At 54.4% G+C, this 14,395-nt stretch overlaps 5 protein-coding genes across 5 annotated transcripts; 2 read left to right on the top strand and 3 right to left on the bottom strand.

Annotated features, from left to right (window-relative positions):
* Positions 1-1,050: 1,050 nt before the first annotated feature.
* CLUP02_12349 (uncharacterized protein) lies at positions 1,051-1,938 on the top strand (the record flags this gene model as incomplete). The annotated part of the gene is made up of 2 exons (XM_049291313.1): positions 1,051-1,113; positions 1,306-1,938. 2 exons carry the CDS (start codon positions 1,051-1,053, stop codon positions 1,936-1,938), a joined length of 696 nt encoding a protein of 231 aa, XP_049148458.1.
* Positions 1,939-2,392: 454 nt separating this feature from the next.
* Positions 2,393-5,332, bottom strand: CLUP02_12348 (uncharacterized protein; the record flags this gene model as incomplete). The annotated part of the gene is made up of 6 exons (XM_049291312.1): positions 2,393-2,450; positions 2,509-3,268; positions 3,343-3,391; positions 3,529-3,738; positions 4,085-4,125; positions 4,375-5,332. The coding sequence occupies 6 exons, from the start codon at positions 5,330-5,332 to the stop codon at positions 2,393-2,395; spliced, it is 2,076 nt and encodes a 691-aa protein (XP_049148457.1).
* A 1,498-nt stretch (positions 5,333-6,830) lies between these two features.
* Positions 6,831-7,860, bottom strand: CLUP02_12347 (uncharacterized protein; the record flags this gene model as incomplete). Its single annotated transcript, XM_049291311.1, has 5 exons — positions 6,831-6,866; positions 6,949-7,074; positions 7,159-7,396; positions 7,440-7,665; positions 7,764-7,860. 5 exons carry the CDS (start codon positions 7,858-7,860, stop codon positions 6,831-6,833), a joined length of 723 nt encoding a protein of 240 aa, XP_049148456.1.
* A 23-nt stretch (positions 7,861-7,883) lies between these two features.
* On the bottom strand, positions 7,884-9,246 carry CLUP02_12346 (uncharacterized protein; the record flags this gene model as incomplete). The annotated part of the gene is made up of 6 exons (XM_049291310.1): positions 7,884-7,926; positions 7,984-8,146; positions 8,232-8,416; positions 8,451-8,516; positions 8,773-9,137; positions 9,199-9,246. 6 exons carry the CDS (start codon positions 9,244-9,246, stop codon positions 7,884-7,886), a joined length of 870 nt encoding a protein of 289 aa, XP_049148455.1.
* A 1,334-nt stretch (positions 9,247-10,580) lies between these two features.
* Positions 10,581-13,430, top strand: CLUP02_12345 (uncharacterized protein; the record flags this gene model as incomplete). Its single annotated transcript, XM_049291309.1, has 8 exons — positions 10,581-11,455; positions 11,514-11,675; positions 11,732-11,801; positions 11,855-12,148; positions 12,201-12,284; positions 12,340-12,480; positions 12,533-12,611; positions 12,664-13,430. 8 exons carry the CDS (start codon positions 10,581-10,583, stop codon positions 13,428-13,430), a joined length of 2,472 nt encoding a protein of 823 aa, XP_049148454.1.
* Positions 13,431-14,395: the final 965 nt, after the last annotated feature.

Genomic DNA, 14,395 nt, shown 5'->3' with positions numbered 1-14,395 from the left:
AACCAGGATCAGCTACCTGATCCACGCGAGAAGACCTCCTGCGGCGGAGGCTTGAAGTTGCGCAAGGTCCGAAGATAACCTGAACCTTGGGGGGTCGGCGGGGTAGGCGATGTTGAAGTAGCTGGTGAAGCTGGCGGATGAAGGTGTGTCGAGGAACCTGAATGCAGCAAGCACAGCCTATAATGTCAAAATGGATTTAAATATTTCACTCTTCTCATCTTCTCGCACAAAGACATGGCTTGACACTTCCGGAGAGACGACACCCGTTTTAAGTCGACGAGATGAAAGGAGAAAGCTCAAGACTGGGTATGACCGGCTTCTGGGAGATCGATGGCCGACGGAGCAAGGGCGTCTTGTCTCCAGCTTTCCAGCTTGGCAGTATGGTATCGTCTAGGTAGCTCGGTAAAGATAAAGAAGATGAAGTCGAGATAACAAGACGTGATTATGCTCTTTGTGCAGGCGAGACAAGGTGATTTGTGCAACCTCGGGCCAGCTTCGGGACTAATGCAAGGCGCACGGATAATTTAAGCTCACAGTACCCCATACCGCTGACGGGAAACTCCACCACAGGTACCCACCCGCAGTCCCGGCCAACCAGGTGGTCGCCAAACAAGCAACGGAAACAGCCCCTCTCTTTTTCAGGACTTATTCCCGCGCGAAAGAGCGGCAAGCGGCAAGGCGGGAAACGTCGTCAATGAGCGTCAGCGTCAGTCAATCAATCCGGCCATTTCCACCTACCCAAAACATCTTACCATCTTGTGACGCCTAACTGGTCAGGCCGGAAACCATCTGCCTATCCCCCAGAACCTAAGGTAGGTCACATCAGGTTCCCAGTCACTCCAGTCCAACAAAGAGTGATACGCTATACCGCCCCTCCCCGCCCCGCCTTGCCGGTCAGCAGCAAGCAGCGACCCTACCGACTGATAGTTTGACGACACATCCCGTGCCTCACACCTTCACGAACTTCGACTTTACATCCTTTCCCGCCCATCGACCGCCAACCTCCAACGCCTCCTTTCCGAATCCCTCACGAATTCCGCACCAGCCACCATGGCTTCCAAAGGAGTCTCTCTCCTGAAGTTCGTGGGAACTGTTTCCCTCGGTCTTCTGACTGTACGTTTCACCGCCCTCCCACCGCAGCTCGGTTCACCGTCGGACCATCATCAGTGACGCCACTATCCCATCCCCATCCACACCTCCCCCTCCAACTCCCCGCATTCAGGACGCTCCGGGTTGCCGAGCCATCCTGTACCCCAATTATGAAATGCTTCATCCAAGTCATACTAACACACGCGCGCGCAATAGGGCCTCTCCTACTCCCTCTCAGCCGTAACAGTCCCCTCGATCCTCTCCCTCCCCTCCGCCTCCGACGCCCTCCGCGCCTTCAAGAACCTCTACCCAACCGCGACCGCCCGACTCCGCCTCCTCACCGGCGTATCCGCAACCTCCTTCCTCCTCGCCTTCTTCCTCTCCCCGCGCGCCTTCCGCCACCCCTACCTCGTCTACGCCTCCGTCCTCACCCTCACCTCTGGTCTCGCCGAGCAAATCACCCCCTACGTCCTCAAGAGCAGCCCCGAGTCCTCCAAGGAATCCATCGCCGCCCGCCGCCAGGCCGCCCGCGACCGCGAGCAGAAGCGTAAAGCCGCGCGCATCGCTCGCCAGGAGGCGCGCATGGAGGCCAGCTACGAGGTCCTCGGCGACACCCACAGCGACGGCGCCGGCAGCGCGAGCGGCGACGAGTCTTCGGCTGCGGCTGCTGAGGCCGAGGAGGAGGCGCTCAACGGCGAGGAGGTCCGCGGCGAGGTGGACGGGTTCAGGAAGACGCAGCTCGTGCAGTCTGCCGTCGCCTCGGTCGGCTTCCTGCTGTCCGTCATCGGCATCTGGGGCGATGGTGCCATTCAGGTCTTCAAGACCGAGACTGTGATTGTTGGTGTATGAGAAAGAGACGTCCAGCGGGATGCTGAGTTGAGCAAGGGGGTCGCTTGTGTTGTACCCAAGTCGCGAAATTGCTGCTGTTGCGTATAGGAAGCTTTTTGAGATTGCGTGGACGGGAAACGGTGCCCACACTATACTATACTATACTAGTACTGCTTGCCAGAGAGAAAGCCGTCATACTCGTTACATATTATCCTCTACTATACCGGCCTAATTGGACACCGGACATCATGACAAAATAGACCATTAAAAACCTAATCTACTTGCTAAAGATTACACGGTCTTTTTGTAGCGTGATGCTCTGCCTCTGCGGCCTAGCCCCGTTATTTCATACCTCATTGAAGCTTCCTGGCTGGCACCCAGCCCTCGGCTCACCAGTCTTTCCACTTCCGTTCTTTTTCGTTCTCCCATATAGGCAGCATGCTTTGGAACGATCGTTCGAAAATCATATGACGGCTCAAGACTTTAACCTCTCACTGCCCGCCATATCGTCCTGCGCATCCTTGATCAGGAAGCTAGTCAAGTGTCAGCGGTCAACTCAGCAAGCTAATCTGGGTGTCACTGCCGACTCACTTGTACATGAGTACCGTTGGCGGGATCGTGCCAAGATGCCATAAACTGTGCGCATCCAATGCACCCCACACGGGTGGGAAGTCAAACAGCTCCAGACTCATGACCATGACGACGACCGCGACGACGATACTCGGCCAGATGGCCCATGTCCTCCGTGACTGCCTATACTTGTTCAAACTGAACCACAACCACATGAGGTTCTGAATCACGCCGACTATAACGTTGGCCGTCATGTTGTACGTGTAATCCCACCGCACGCCCTTGAGGTAGGCAATGTGCCCGGCGTAAAGCAGCACGCACAGCAGCGTCCACGCGCGCAGGACCGACCTCCGGCGCGGCGTCGGCCGGTCGAGGCGCATGATGCGCACCACGGTGTAGTACAGCCCGTACAGCACGCTCGCGCCCGCAGCAAAGTAGTCGAGCTGCTCCGTGGCGACAAAGTCGCGCGTGTGGAAGATTGCGCTGAACGTCCACGAGGCGATGCCCACGCCCGCGAGCCACTCGTACCAGGGCCGCAGCGGGTACGACGCCGGGATGACGGCGCGGAGCTTGCGCCAGCCGTTCTGGTGGGCCCAGAGGTTGCCCAGGCTGAAGAGGGTGCTGGCGGGTTCCTGGACGCCCAGCAGGCGTGGGAAGGGCCATTTTCCGTGGAATTGGACCACGCGCTCGCCGGCGGCGAGGCGCTCTTTTGTGATTATGTGTTGGCAGGTGTAGTCGCATTCGGAGGCGCAGGTCCAGAGGAGGAGGCGGCGGTGGAAGGCTGTTGGTAGGAAATTCATGTGTTAGCTATTTAGTCACCTTGTGGTGTGCGGGCAGTAAGGGGGAGAAACGTACGGATTGGTGTAGCATCTTTGCCGGGAGCGCAGTTCTCATCGTGGCAGACCTGGATGGCGAGGGAAGCGCAGAGCAGTATGTCAGTCACAAGAGACACTAGAGAGAGTTTTCCCAAGCATTGCTAGTTGCGAGCGCGAGCACAAGATTGCGCGCGCGCCTATGTGTGTGTAAGTGGTGGGCACCAACTTGGACGCATTCTCGGAACTCTGGTAACCGATCGCCGTACGAGGCCTCGACGGCTACTGCGAAGACGAGGATTGCGGCGATGACTAGGAACAGAGGAGACTTTGATGGTCTCCCCGCTCGTGAGCTGTTCATGGCGTCTGCATCTATTGTCTGGTGGTGTTCGTATGCGAGCGGTCTTGTCGGCTCTCGAATCGGAGGGTGTGTCGCGTGCTACGTGGTCGGAGTGAGGGTTGGTCAGGGCGGGAGGTGGAGGAAAGTCAACATGAAGGTACGGAGTAAGGTAAGCTATGGTAATGGAAGGTATCCGTACGGAAACATGGGACACAAGGGTTCGGAGGTCTCGGACGGCTAGAGCCCTGTCACCGCGGGTTACATTGGTCGAATAAACCCGGTCAAGGTACAAGTAAGCTCCAGCTGCGCTGGCGGGGAATTCGCGTGCTTAATTGGCCGCGCTTTCCGGGGGCCATGAATTTGGCGGGGTTCATTCAATATCCAATATTAATACACCAGGCAGAAGTGCCCAGTCATCCAAGGTCGAATAATTCTCAATTCTCACAACTTCAATCGCAATTTCGGTCTGCATCGAAATAACGTGAGCTATCATTGCGAGATTTGCTTGTGTTCTTCAGCACAGGTAACAACACCATACGAATTCAAGCGGCTCATCCATTAAGCAACAAGAAGGACTCTGTCAACTTCTGTTCATCAACCCAGATTGTCAGGTACAGTAACAGTCAAGGTAATCCCAGTCCCATGTCTATCAAGGTTATGCACTTGCTACATGAAGAAGCACCTCTGCAACCGCCGGGCGATTGCATTCTCTCGCCCGATCAAGAGCTGTCTGACCTGACACCGTCCTCGCATTCACATCGATACCAGCGTCAAGGAGAACCCTAGCCTTGGCATCAGACTCATGTCCAAACCCCAGGAACAGGGCATCCGGGCTCCCCGCCGTCAAGTGCAGCGCCGTCTCGCCGTCGTTGGTCCTCGCACCCATATCAGCCCCGGCCGCAAGCAGGATCCGGACATGTTCGGCGCCCCCCCACGCAGCTGCGGCGTGTAGGGGAGTCTTTCCTTCGTCGTCCGTCGCCTCGAGGTCCGCGCCGGCCCCGAGCAAGAGTCCTATCAGCTCCGCCGAGAACGAGGCCGCTCGATGCAGCAGGGTGTCGCCGCCCTGGCCTCGGACGGAAACGTCGGCGCCCTTTTCTATCATGAGCTTGACCGAGGCCGGCGCGTCGGAGAGGGAGTGCAGGGCGGCCGTGTCTCCTTTGTTGTCGAGGGCGCTCGTGTCTGCGCCGGCGTCGAGAAGCACCTGGACCACGCCGAGGTGGCCGCGACTAGCAGAATGATGCAGGGGCGACTGTCCGTAGCAGTCTCTGGCAGTGACGTCCGCGCCAGCAGCGATGAGCAGCTTGGCGATCTCCTCCTCTCCCGCCCTGGCCGCTTGGTGCAGCGGGGTCTCGTCGTCCATGGTGCGGGCGTTGACGTTGGTTCCGGCCCCGATGAGCATTCGCACTTGCTCGATTCCGCCGTCGGCGGCCGCCATATGCAGAGGCGTTTGGCCGTCGTAGGAGGCTGCAGAAGCGTCGGCTCCGGCGTCGAGCAGGGCTTTCATGGCTTCTGCGCTTCCTGGCCGCCCGGTGAAGTGGATCAGCTGGTGTCGGCCAGGCATCGATGTCTGCGAGACGTCGGCTCCGTTGAGGATGAGCTCCACTAGCCGTTGCGTGTTGCCGTTTAACGCTGCATTATAGAGACATTCGTGCTCGCAGAAGTGTTTCGGACAGTCGTTTGATTTTAAGCACATGTTGCGTGACGAGGCGAAATGTGCAGAAGCAAGTGACAAGACACTCAGTAATAAAATAACTAATCCGTGTCGAGGTATCATAGAGAGATCGCGTTTTTTGCTCTTTGAGCAGTGAGTCTTTGGCGATTCAACCACATTGCCTCAGGTGAAGAGTTGTCAATTCCTTTTGAACCGTTTCAGGAGCCATCTCTAGCCTGGGGCGTTGGTAGGCAGAAGCAGCGGATTAAACTCTATAAGTTGAATGCTAGGCCGAGAATGGTATGTATCCACAAGACACGAGATGGGTCTCCGACACATCACGACCAACAGACATTTTTGAGGGAAGAATTTCTCAGGCACGATACCCTAAGAGCACGGATCTTAGGCAGAAGTGGCAGGCATCATGGTTCACCAAGAGTCGTGAGTCGATCTAAGTGGGGAACGCGATGTCGTAGCTTGTGAATCTTCCACACGGCTCGTGAACCAAGACCGTACTCCTCGACACAACTTGCAACATCTTAGTCAGTAGGTACAATTACAACAGAAATAGAAGCCAGTGTGATTTATTGACTCCCGCTACCTACTTGCAGTACCTTGGACCCATGGCTTCGTTGAAGTACCCTTTCGAGTTTCGGGCATCGATGACCTCCTCAATCGACTACCTATCAACGTCGGGGTGGTCAAGAGGAGATTGGGAAGGCTATAAAGAGTCCAACTAGCACGCAGCCAAAGTTGAGACATACTGAAGTCAAGTGGCACCCATATGCAGCAAGGAGTGAGTATATGAATTGATATATAGAGGCCGGCATTGTCTGAGAAGGTATTTAACGAGAGCTGATCAGAAGCTAAAGGCCTGAAGGGACGAAGAAGAGGTAAGGTACAAATTTGAAGTAGGAAACTTGGCTTTATAACTGGGAAGTCGAGTGTCAATGGCATTGGCTAGGACTGTAACTACATCATTGCAGAGGAATATTAACGTTGCTGCCCAATGTGGCTGTTATTGACGCCACGAGTATTCCTGCTAGAATACTGCCGGAATGACAACTACTAAAATGTCAATTTGTTGTTCTTACAGATAGAACCTAAACTTATTGGTCATGCTGTACCCTGATCTGATAGGATTAGTGACCTTCCCCAGTCAAGGATGAACGAAAAGATGGTAATCCTATGCGTCCTTCCGTCGCTAAGAGAGTCGCGACCGCAGTGGCGTTGGTAGAGGAGTGCTTAGAGTAGGATATTGCAATATATATGTATATACTGACTTGGGGGATAGGCAGGAGTTTCAGTACAACAGTTAGACTTTCATTAAAGAAGTGAAAACCTATGGAGGTTGTGGCTGTTTGGAAGCGAGCTTACATCAGTAGCGGCTACTTGAATGCTTGTCTCCCTGCACTCAGGTTCAATCTGGATATGAGCACGACCCGAACGTCTCACGAGATCAACATCTCTTGTTGAGGTAAATAAATTAAACGATTAAATGGCTTTATGACACAGCACTGCTATCCTGTTGTTGTGTCGTCTACATGGTATTCGGCAGTTGCTTTGTAAGCTCGAACTTTCCCAGGTTAGTCTTTCAAGTCAGTGAAGCCCGATGATGACTCTCATCGTGATTCTTGAGGTTGGTGTGAATTCCGGACTCTGTAATCATCTCTATACGAGTATTCTCGAAAATTGGGCAACTTGGCCTTCTTGGTCTTCGATAGAGAGGCGGCCTTCACACAAGTTGCAGATGTCCTGCCCTCAATGGCATACGTCGCCTGCCTCTATGATATAGCGGCACAGAACGCCCGCTTTCCGCCAAATATGAATTAGTCGATCAAGAGGTAAGGGCACCTAGCTAGTGAAACTGTATGGATGCTAGTGTGGAATATTATCCTCGATATGAGGCCAACGTAGATGGCTCGGTAACTGCAGGGCCTGCCAGGCATGCCATCTTGGCCACTCCTTGTGACCGTGTGTAGTTTGGTGGGCATTGAGGAGCCGCTATGGCCATCGTGAATCGTGGGAAGGCCATTCTGCATGGCAGGATCAAAATCTGCATAAAAATGTAGCAAACAGGGGAAGACCAGTGCAAGAACCACTGGCCTGGGCAGATCAAGTAGCGAGACTACTTGCTTCGCCATTTTACGCCCTGAGCTGATCCGATCCGAGAGAAAGGTTGATGTTCGAAGACAGACTTGGTGAACTATTCTTCTCGGGCATGGAGACCAGATCCAATGTCAGACAGTGTATATGCCGGATCAGAGAACCTCGGAAAGAATTCTGCAAGAGCTTGACGGCATCGGGAGCCTTGGATAAGACTCCGGGAGCGTTGATGATATAATTTTCATTCACAGAAGGTCGTTGACTACTGACTCACGCCCTTGTCTCCGTCAACGATCGTGCATCCCCTACTTTATTATATTGTTTCAGCGAGGAACCAATCACTTTCAACCCAACTTTGGAAACATACTTATCGACTGTGAAATAGCTGGGTTCCACGGAAAGCCCAAGAAACATCGGTATAGAGGTTCCTGAAGCTGCCGAACCTCATCGGAACCAAGAGTCATGAAATGTCTTGCTTTTTCACACTTCATTCATCAGCCTTGACGGCGTAAGAGGCCCAGCAGCCCCAGCTATCACCCCTCATTTTCTCAGTATGAGGTGGTCACAATTCAGCAGATGCTGATTACGGGTGGTGCCATTGCGTCTGGCTCTGGGACCCCGTTTGATTACGATGTGTTTCGCCGGCTCCGACGTGACGAATACCTACGGGATCCACCTGACCCGGCCCAAGACTGCAGCCGGTCGGCGGTGGGGGTGGCTTTACTCGCCGGGTCCGGAGCGGTCTGACGCCTGCGAGCACCGGTGCTGGGCAGCCGCGAACAGAACACGAACAGCACAAAAGAGAAAAGAAATACCGGACCGCCAAGGAGTCAACCGGCAACGGCAATCCGTTTGTACGGGATGTGGCATAAGGCAAACAGCACGCCGAGTCCGCGGACCAAGACCGGGGGCCAAGAGCTGCAGCGGAGGACAGGGATATCAGGGACTAAGAAGTTGAGAAGCAAGGATGGGAGGGACGCGGAGTGGGTCATCTCAGCCTTGGCCCCTGTGGGGGCATTCCTGTTTCAATTTCCAAAGAACCACAAGTCCTGACGTAGGTGTCAATTTCAACCCGCCAGACCAGGCCACTTTGGGCGTATCAATCAACAAACCCGTGGCACTCAATCACAACACCATCAGACTCCCGTCGAGTCTCACTCCAATCCAGCTCCAGCCAGTCTCCATCAGCCTCTCTTTACCTTAACCTTGGTAGCAGCAGCTTGCCGCGGCACGTTGTTATTTACTGTTACGGTTCAACCCTTTATTGACCCGTTGAACCATCGACCAGTCCTTCTTCACAGGCCTCCCATACCGGCACACCTTCCTTGCATGCCGCTAAATTTTACCTCTCGAATCGGTTCACCCACTTAGCGCACATGTATTCCTGATCGACACGCACTACGTACTTCTCTGGAGGAAGACAGAAACACAGAGAGCCATTGCCAGAGTCGGCGTTACATTGTGCGATGTGTAAGTGGTGCCTTTTGGCTTTTTTTGCCCGGGAGCTGCCCTGCAAGCATGGAACCGGCGTGTTTGCCCAATGCGAGCTGGTCTGGTATGGCCCATGGGTTGGCCGTTTGTGGGAGCTCTGGCCACTTAACTCATCGTCATCCCAACCCCAGAGCCACCCCAAAGATGCACACGCGCCAGCAAACAGATCGCTGACGAGGACCTTGACCTTGGCAGCTGAGAGATTGGGGGAACGCCCGTCCGCACACTTCAACGCTCCAATGCTCTCCGGCTGTCACCGACCACTCACGGCCCTCGCCTCATCCCAAAAACCAAGGCTACGCAACGCGCACATTCAATCGACTTGAGGTGAGGGACGAGGGAGAAGAGGCGGGGGGCATACAGATGATGGAACGCCAACACGTTGTCAACCGATAAGCCTCAAAACCAATGGCAGGAGACGGGTCGTTGCTTACTTTTTATTTTATTTTTGAAGGCAGCAGGAAGCTACCTAACTTACGTAGTGTGGGTTGATGCAGAGCAAGGTGGTCTACGCGTAGTATTACGGATACTCACACACGAATAGGATCAGATGGAAAGACCTCGGACCTGGTTCTTACACAGGAATTAGCTTATTAGCATACTGCATGTCTCTCTACATGGAGTCAGGTGGGTTGATTTGCTGCAGCAAGGATTGCGGACTTGGACTGAGGTGAAGGCCCGGTCCTCCTGGCGCTGGTCTCTTCAATTCGAGGGATACAAACCAAGGGGAATCTCGGAGGCCGCCTTCAAAGGTACCTACTTTACCATATCCACCTGGTAGATAGTTGTGAATACAAGTATGGCATTGTGCTTGGGGGCGAACACTTGTCGATGACAGCCAGAAAGTTGGCCATCGCCACAACAAAGAAGCCAGCACTCGTGCAACACCACTGACAGCGCCACCAAGAACAACCATCACAAAGTGTCCTTCTCTATCGAGTCTGTCCTAGAGTGTCGCAAAACTCCATGACGGCCTCTCCTTGGACCCAGTCCGACTGTACTGTCCGTCCCAGGTTCACCCCTAGAAACCGCCCCCGGTCCACCTTTCACCCTGCTGCAGCTCGCAGCACGAACGAACAGGGCAGCCTGGGCGGCTTCATACCGAACCTGGACCTCCCTAGCTCGAGTTTCCAGCTGTAGCGCAGCAGCTCACCTCAGACCAGGACGTTGCCCACAGCGGTTGCGTAGTGGACTCTCCCCACCACCGCCGATAATCCCTGCCACTTTAATTCCTAGCTCGCGTCACTCTGCGCTACCTTGGCCCAGCAGCGCATCCAATCCAACACAACACACTTTTCTCGTGTGATTTGGTGGGATTCCGACAACACCCTCTCTCCGTTTAATCTTCCTGCTTTTCCCCCTTCCCATCTTTCACCTTTCCCCCTTCTCTTCAAGCTTCCTTCGAGCTACCGTCTTTGTTTGGCGTCGCAACACCAGATACCCGGCCGTTGATACCCTCCCTTCGAGCTCTCAGTTCGTAAAACAACAAATCTTGAGACCCTCTGGGCTTCTTGAGAGCTGGCCGGCGCGCGCAAACTGGACCCTGCCAGTCTCATTTGCGCTGAGACATTGTAAGGAGCCACCGTTGCCCAGTGATGTTTCTTGGTCATTCTGTTTCCATGATCTGACTGTTCTGTTCTGCTCACAGGCAAAGACGAAACCAAAATCACAAATTCATCACAGAATCGCAGACATGGCTTCACATCCCCACGGAGAAGCCCTCGATGACATCGAGCACAACCCCCATGCCTCGGCCAACAGATGGCGTCACCAGGAGAGCTCAGCTTTCCTCCGCCATGCCGCCGGTGCTCACAGCCACGCACAACCCCGCGACCCCCAAGAACGAGGAACCACCAACGACCTGGCCGACTTTCTGAATCGCGACCGCGTCGAGCCCGAGAACCCCAATGCTCCGCCCAACTTCAAGCCCATCATGGTTGCTGCTGGTGAGGCCGCTGGCCAGGAGGAGCCTCGCGCGGCGGCGACCCACGCCCACGAGCAAGACCCCCCCGACGGCCGGGAGATCATCTGCGGTCCGCTGCTCAACTACCGCAGGATGGACGAGAACAAGTGGTACGGAAGTGTCTTGATTGTCACAAAGGGCGGTGGTAAGACTCAGAGCTTCGCACCGCACTTGGTTCTGCACCCTGCGAACGCAGTGAATGGCCAGTACGCCTCTACGGAGACGAACGGTGTCAACGGCTCCAACGGTGCTTTCAATGGCGAGGTTTCCAGCGCAGCCAATGGCGCGGGCACCAGTGGCTCAGAGACCCAAGGTCAATGTCTCTACTCTGACCCTCGCAACACTTTCTGGGCCTTCGACCTGTCACTACCCCTCAGCCAAACGGAGGCCAAGTGGGAGTATTCGATCCCCGATATGCGATTCTCGGCTGGCAACATCCGGCCTGATCGCTACCACTTCTTCGTCCCGGCCATCAACGAGTCGATGCGCATCATGTTCCATTCTTGCAACGGATTCAGCGTGGGCACTGATGAAGACGCCTGGAGCGGCCCCGCCTTGTGGAACGATGTGAACCGACACCACAAAGAGCGACCATTCCACGTCATGTGAGTCCAATGTCTTGGCCTGCTTAGTACGAGGTCGCTTTTTCTGACTTGCGCATAGGCTCGGAGGAGGCGACCAGATCTACAACGATGGAATTCGGGTCGACGGACCTCTGCGCGAATGGACCGAGATCTCGAACCCCAAGAAGCGCAGACACTTCCCCTTTCCCGAGAAGCTTCGCCAGGCTTGTGACGATTACTACCTGAAGAACTACATCCGTTGGTATGTGCATGGCCAGGGGAAAACATGACGGTGTCGAGAGCTAACATTGTCAACAGGTACTCTACAGAGCCATTTGCGACTGCCAATGCCCAGATTGCGCAGCTCAACATCTGGGATGATCATGATGTACGTTGAAGCTCGAAGATAATGGCGTACGATGTTCTGACCGGACAACCTAGATCATTGACGGATTCGGTTCCTATGTTGACGATTTCATGCGATGCGATGTGTTCAGGGGTATTGGTGGAACTGCCCACAAGTACTACATGCTGTTCCAGCATCACCTCCCTCCGCCACCGTCCACTTACACCTCGGGTACGTTTCTAGTTGATGGCGAAGGAATTCGGGCTAATCCACGGATAGACCACACCACAACGGCCGAGAACCAAGGACTTGACCCCAACCAACTCATGGATACCTACGTTGCGCCGGCTAAGTCGGATCCCAGCTACATTGTTGGCAAGCAACCTGGTGTAAGTCATCGGTACAGACTCTTCCTGGAAGCACGGCTAACCAGAATTCCAGCCCTATGTCGCTGAACACTCACATAACATGTTCGCCCGGCTTGGCGCACGTATTGCCTTCCTTGGTATTGATGCTCGGACTGAGGTAAGAACACTGAGGAACATGCACTGGAAGTCAACATACTAATAACGTTTCACAGCGCACACGCCATCAAATCAATTACCCAGAGACATATGACTTGATCTTCAGTCGCCTCAGACAAGAGCTCAAGGGCGCTCAGGAGTCTGGACGCCCATTCAAGCACTTGATCCTTCTGCTGGGAATCCCAATTGCGTATCCTGTAAGTAAAGTTGGCCTGTGAGATGTCTTTGCAGAGACTGACTGCGTTCCAGCGCCTGACATGGCTTGAGAACGTCTTCCGCAGCCCCATCATGGGTCCTGTGAAGTTCCTCAACCGGAGATTCGGTCTCGGTAAGTGTACAATGAGGAGACAGAACGAGTCTTGGCTTACTGACAATATCAGCCGGTGGTGTTTTCAACCACTTTGACGGCAGCGTCGATTTGCTCGACGACCTTGACGACCATTACACGGCCAGAACTCACAAGAAGGAGCGCAACGCTCTCGTTGAGAGGCTCCAGGCCATCTCGTCAGAGTTCTCAGTCCGTATCACCATCTTGGGCGGCGATGTGCACTTGGCGGCTATGGGCCGATTCTACTCGCATCCTAAGCTGAACATTGCTTCGGAGAACGACCACCGCTACATGGCTAACGTGGTGTCTTCTGCCATTACCAACAAGCCACCGCCAGCAGCGATTGCCAACTTGCTGGCCAGGAGAAACAAGATCCATCACCTGAACCACGATACGGACGAGACGCTGCTCAAGTTCTTTGACAAGGACCCCGGCGATTCGAGCAAGACGTCCAACTCCAACCATGTGACTATGCCGAGCCGGAACTTTGCCATTCTCACCGAGAACTCGCCCAACAATGGACTGGCTGCGCCGACGAACGGTGATACGCGGTCAGTGATTTCCGGCAAGGGTGGACACGATTTTCTCCATGTCGGTGAGGTGGAGTCAGGATCCAAGCACAAGGCAGCCGGAAAGCAGCACGGCACCGGCAACGATGGTAGCTTGGACATTTGCATCCGCGTCGAGATCGACCAGCACAACCGTGAGGGTCTCACGGAGGGTTACGGTGTCACTGTTCCCCAGCTCAAGTACACCAGCCAGCCGGTGCCGGTTGAGCCCTTCCCTGCACAGGAGCGCGAGAATGGACAGGGCGAGTAAAGAGGCTCTGTTCAAACTTGACGGTGGTGAAGGGAAGAGATGGTTGATGATCGACGCTCGACGTTGGCTAGCATTGTTGCATCGGTTGTCGGAGACACCATCCGATGCGTTGTTGGTTGCATTACGTTATGTTATACCCATGAAGCGAAGGAGCTAAAAGGAAAGGGAGAAGACGGATGTACAAGTCTTGCGGGTGCATCTGGGGGAGCTCGACCTTTGCTGTGTTTTGATAATCTTGTTTACTATCTCAAAGAACCAAGTAATAATGATGAGGGCTCGGCCGACTACGGAACCATTAGGTCGATACCTGGATTGCAAAGCTTTCTTTATTGCTGTAATTCGTTTCTGTAATTCGTTTCTGTAATTCGTTTCTGTAATTCGTTTCTGTAACCAACCCCTTTGGACTGTGATAGGACATGTGTACACGAAAGGTCTCCATGTCGGAACAGCCATCCGATCCCGACTTTGGGGGATCGGGATCGGGAGAGCTGATTGCCTCTATCTATTCGGGCCCACTGAGCCGATCAACTCCGCCGCGGCACTGCTATCTCGACCCCAAAAGTTCAAGGTCAGGGCACAATTGGCACCTGTGATTGGCTGTATGTCTTCCCCGCAAAGCTGTTCAAGGTTGCGATAGGCAGCTGGTGGTGCTGGTGACATGCTTATCGGGAGCAAAGCGACACCGGGACCCCCGATTTCACCACCCCCAAGGGCCCCCGCAGCCCCTCACAAGCTCTCCGCCCGCGCAGCTTCGTCGCATTCTTAACCCGCGCCCACCCGACGTTCACAAGTGCCTGGTGGTTGCTGGGAAGGTACAATATCTGTAGGCAGAAAGTGGCAGGGAACAATTTCCGTGTCTCACGACTCGTCCAAATTCTTTTCCCATTACGTTTCCTGACGTTACAAAAAACTTAATAGCCAGTCGGTTCGCCGTTTGCTCTCTTCTTCCCCGAGTGTAACCTGCT

Source organism: Colletotrichum lupini, chromosome 6 (genome assembly GCF_023278565.1).
Source record: "Colletotrichum lupini chromosome 6, complete sequence".
NCBI classification, from domain to species: Eukaryota; Fungi; Ascomycota; class Sordariomycetes; order Glomerellales; family Glomerellaceae; genus Colletotrichum; species Colletotrichum lupini.
The sequence above is the reverse complement of the archived record's forward strand: the minus strand, read 5'-3'. Positions and strand labels throughout refer to the sequence as shown.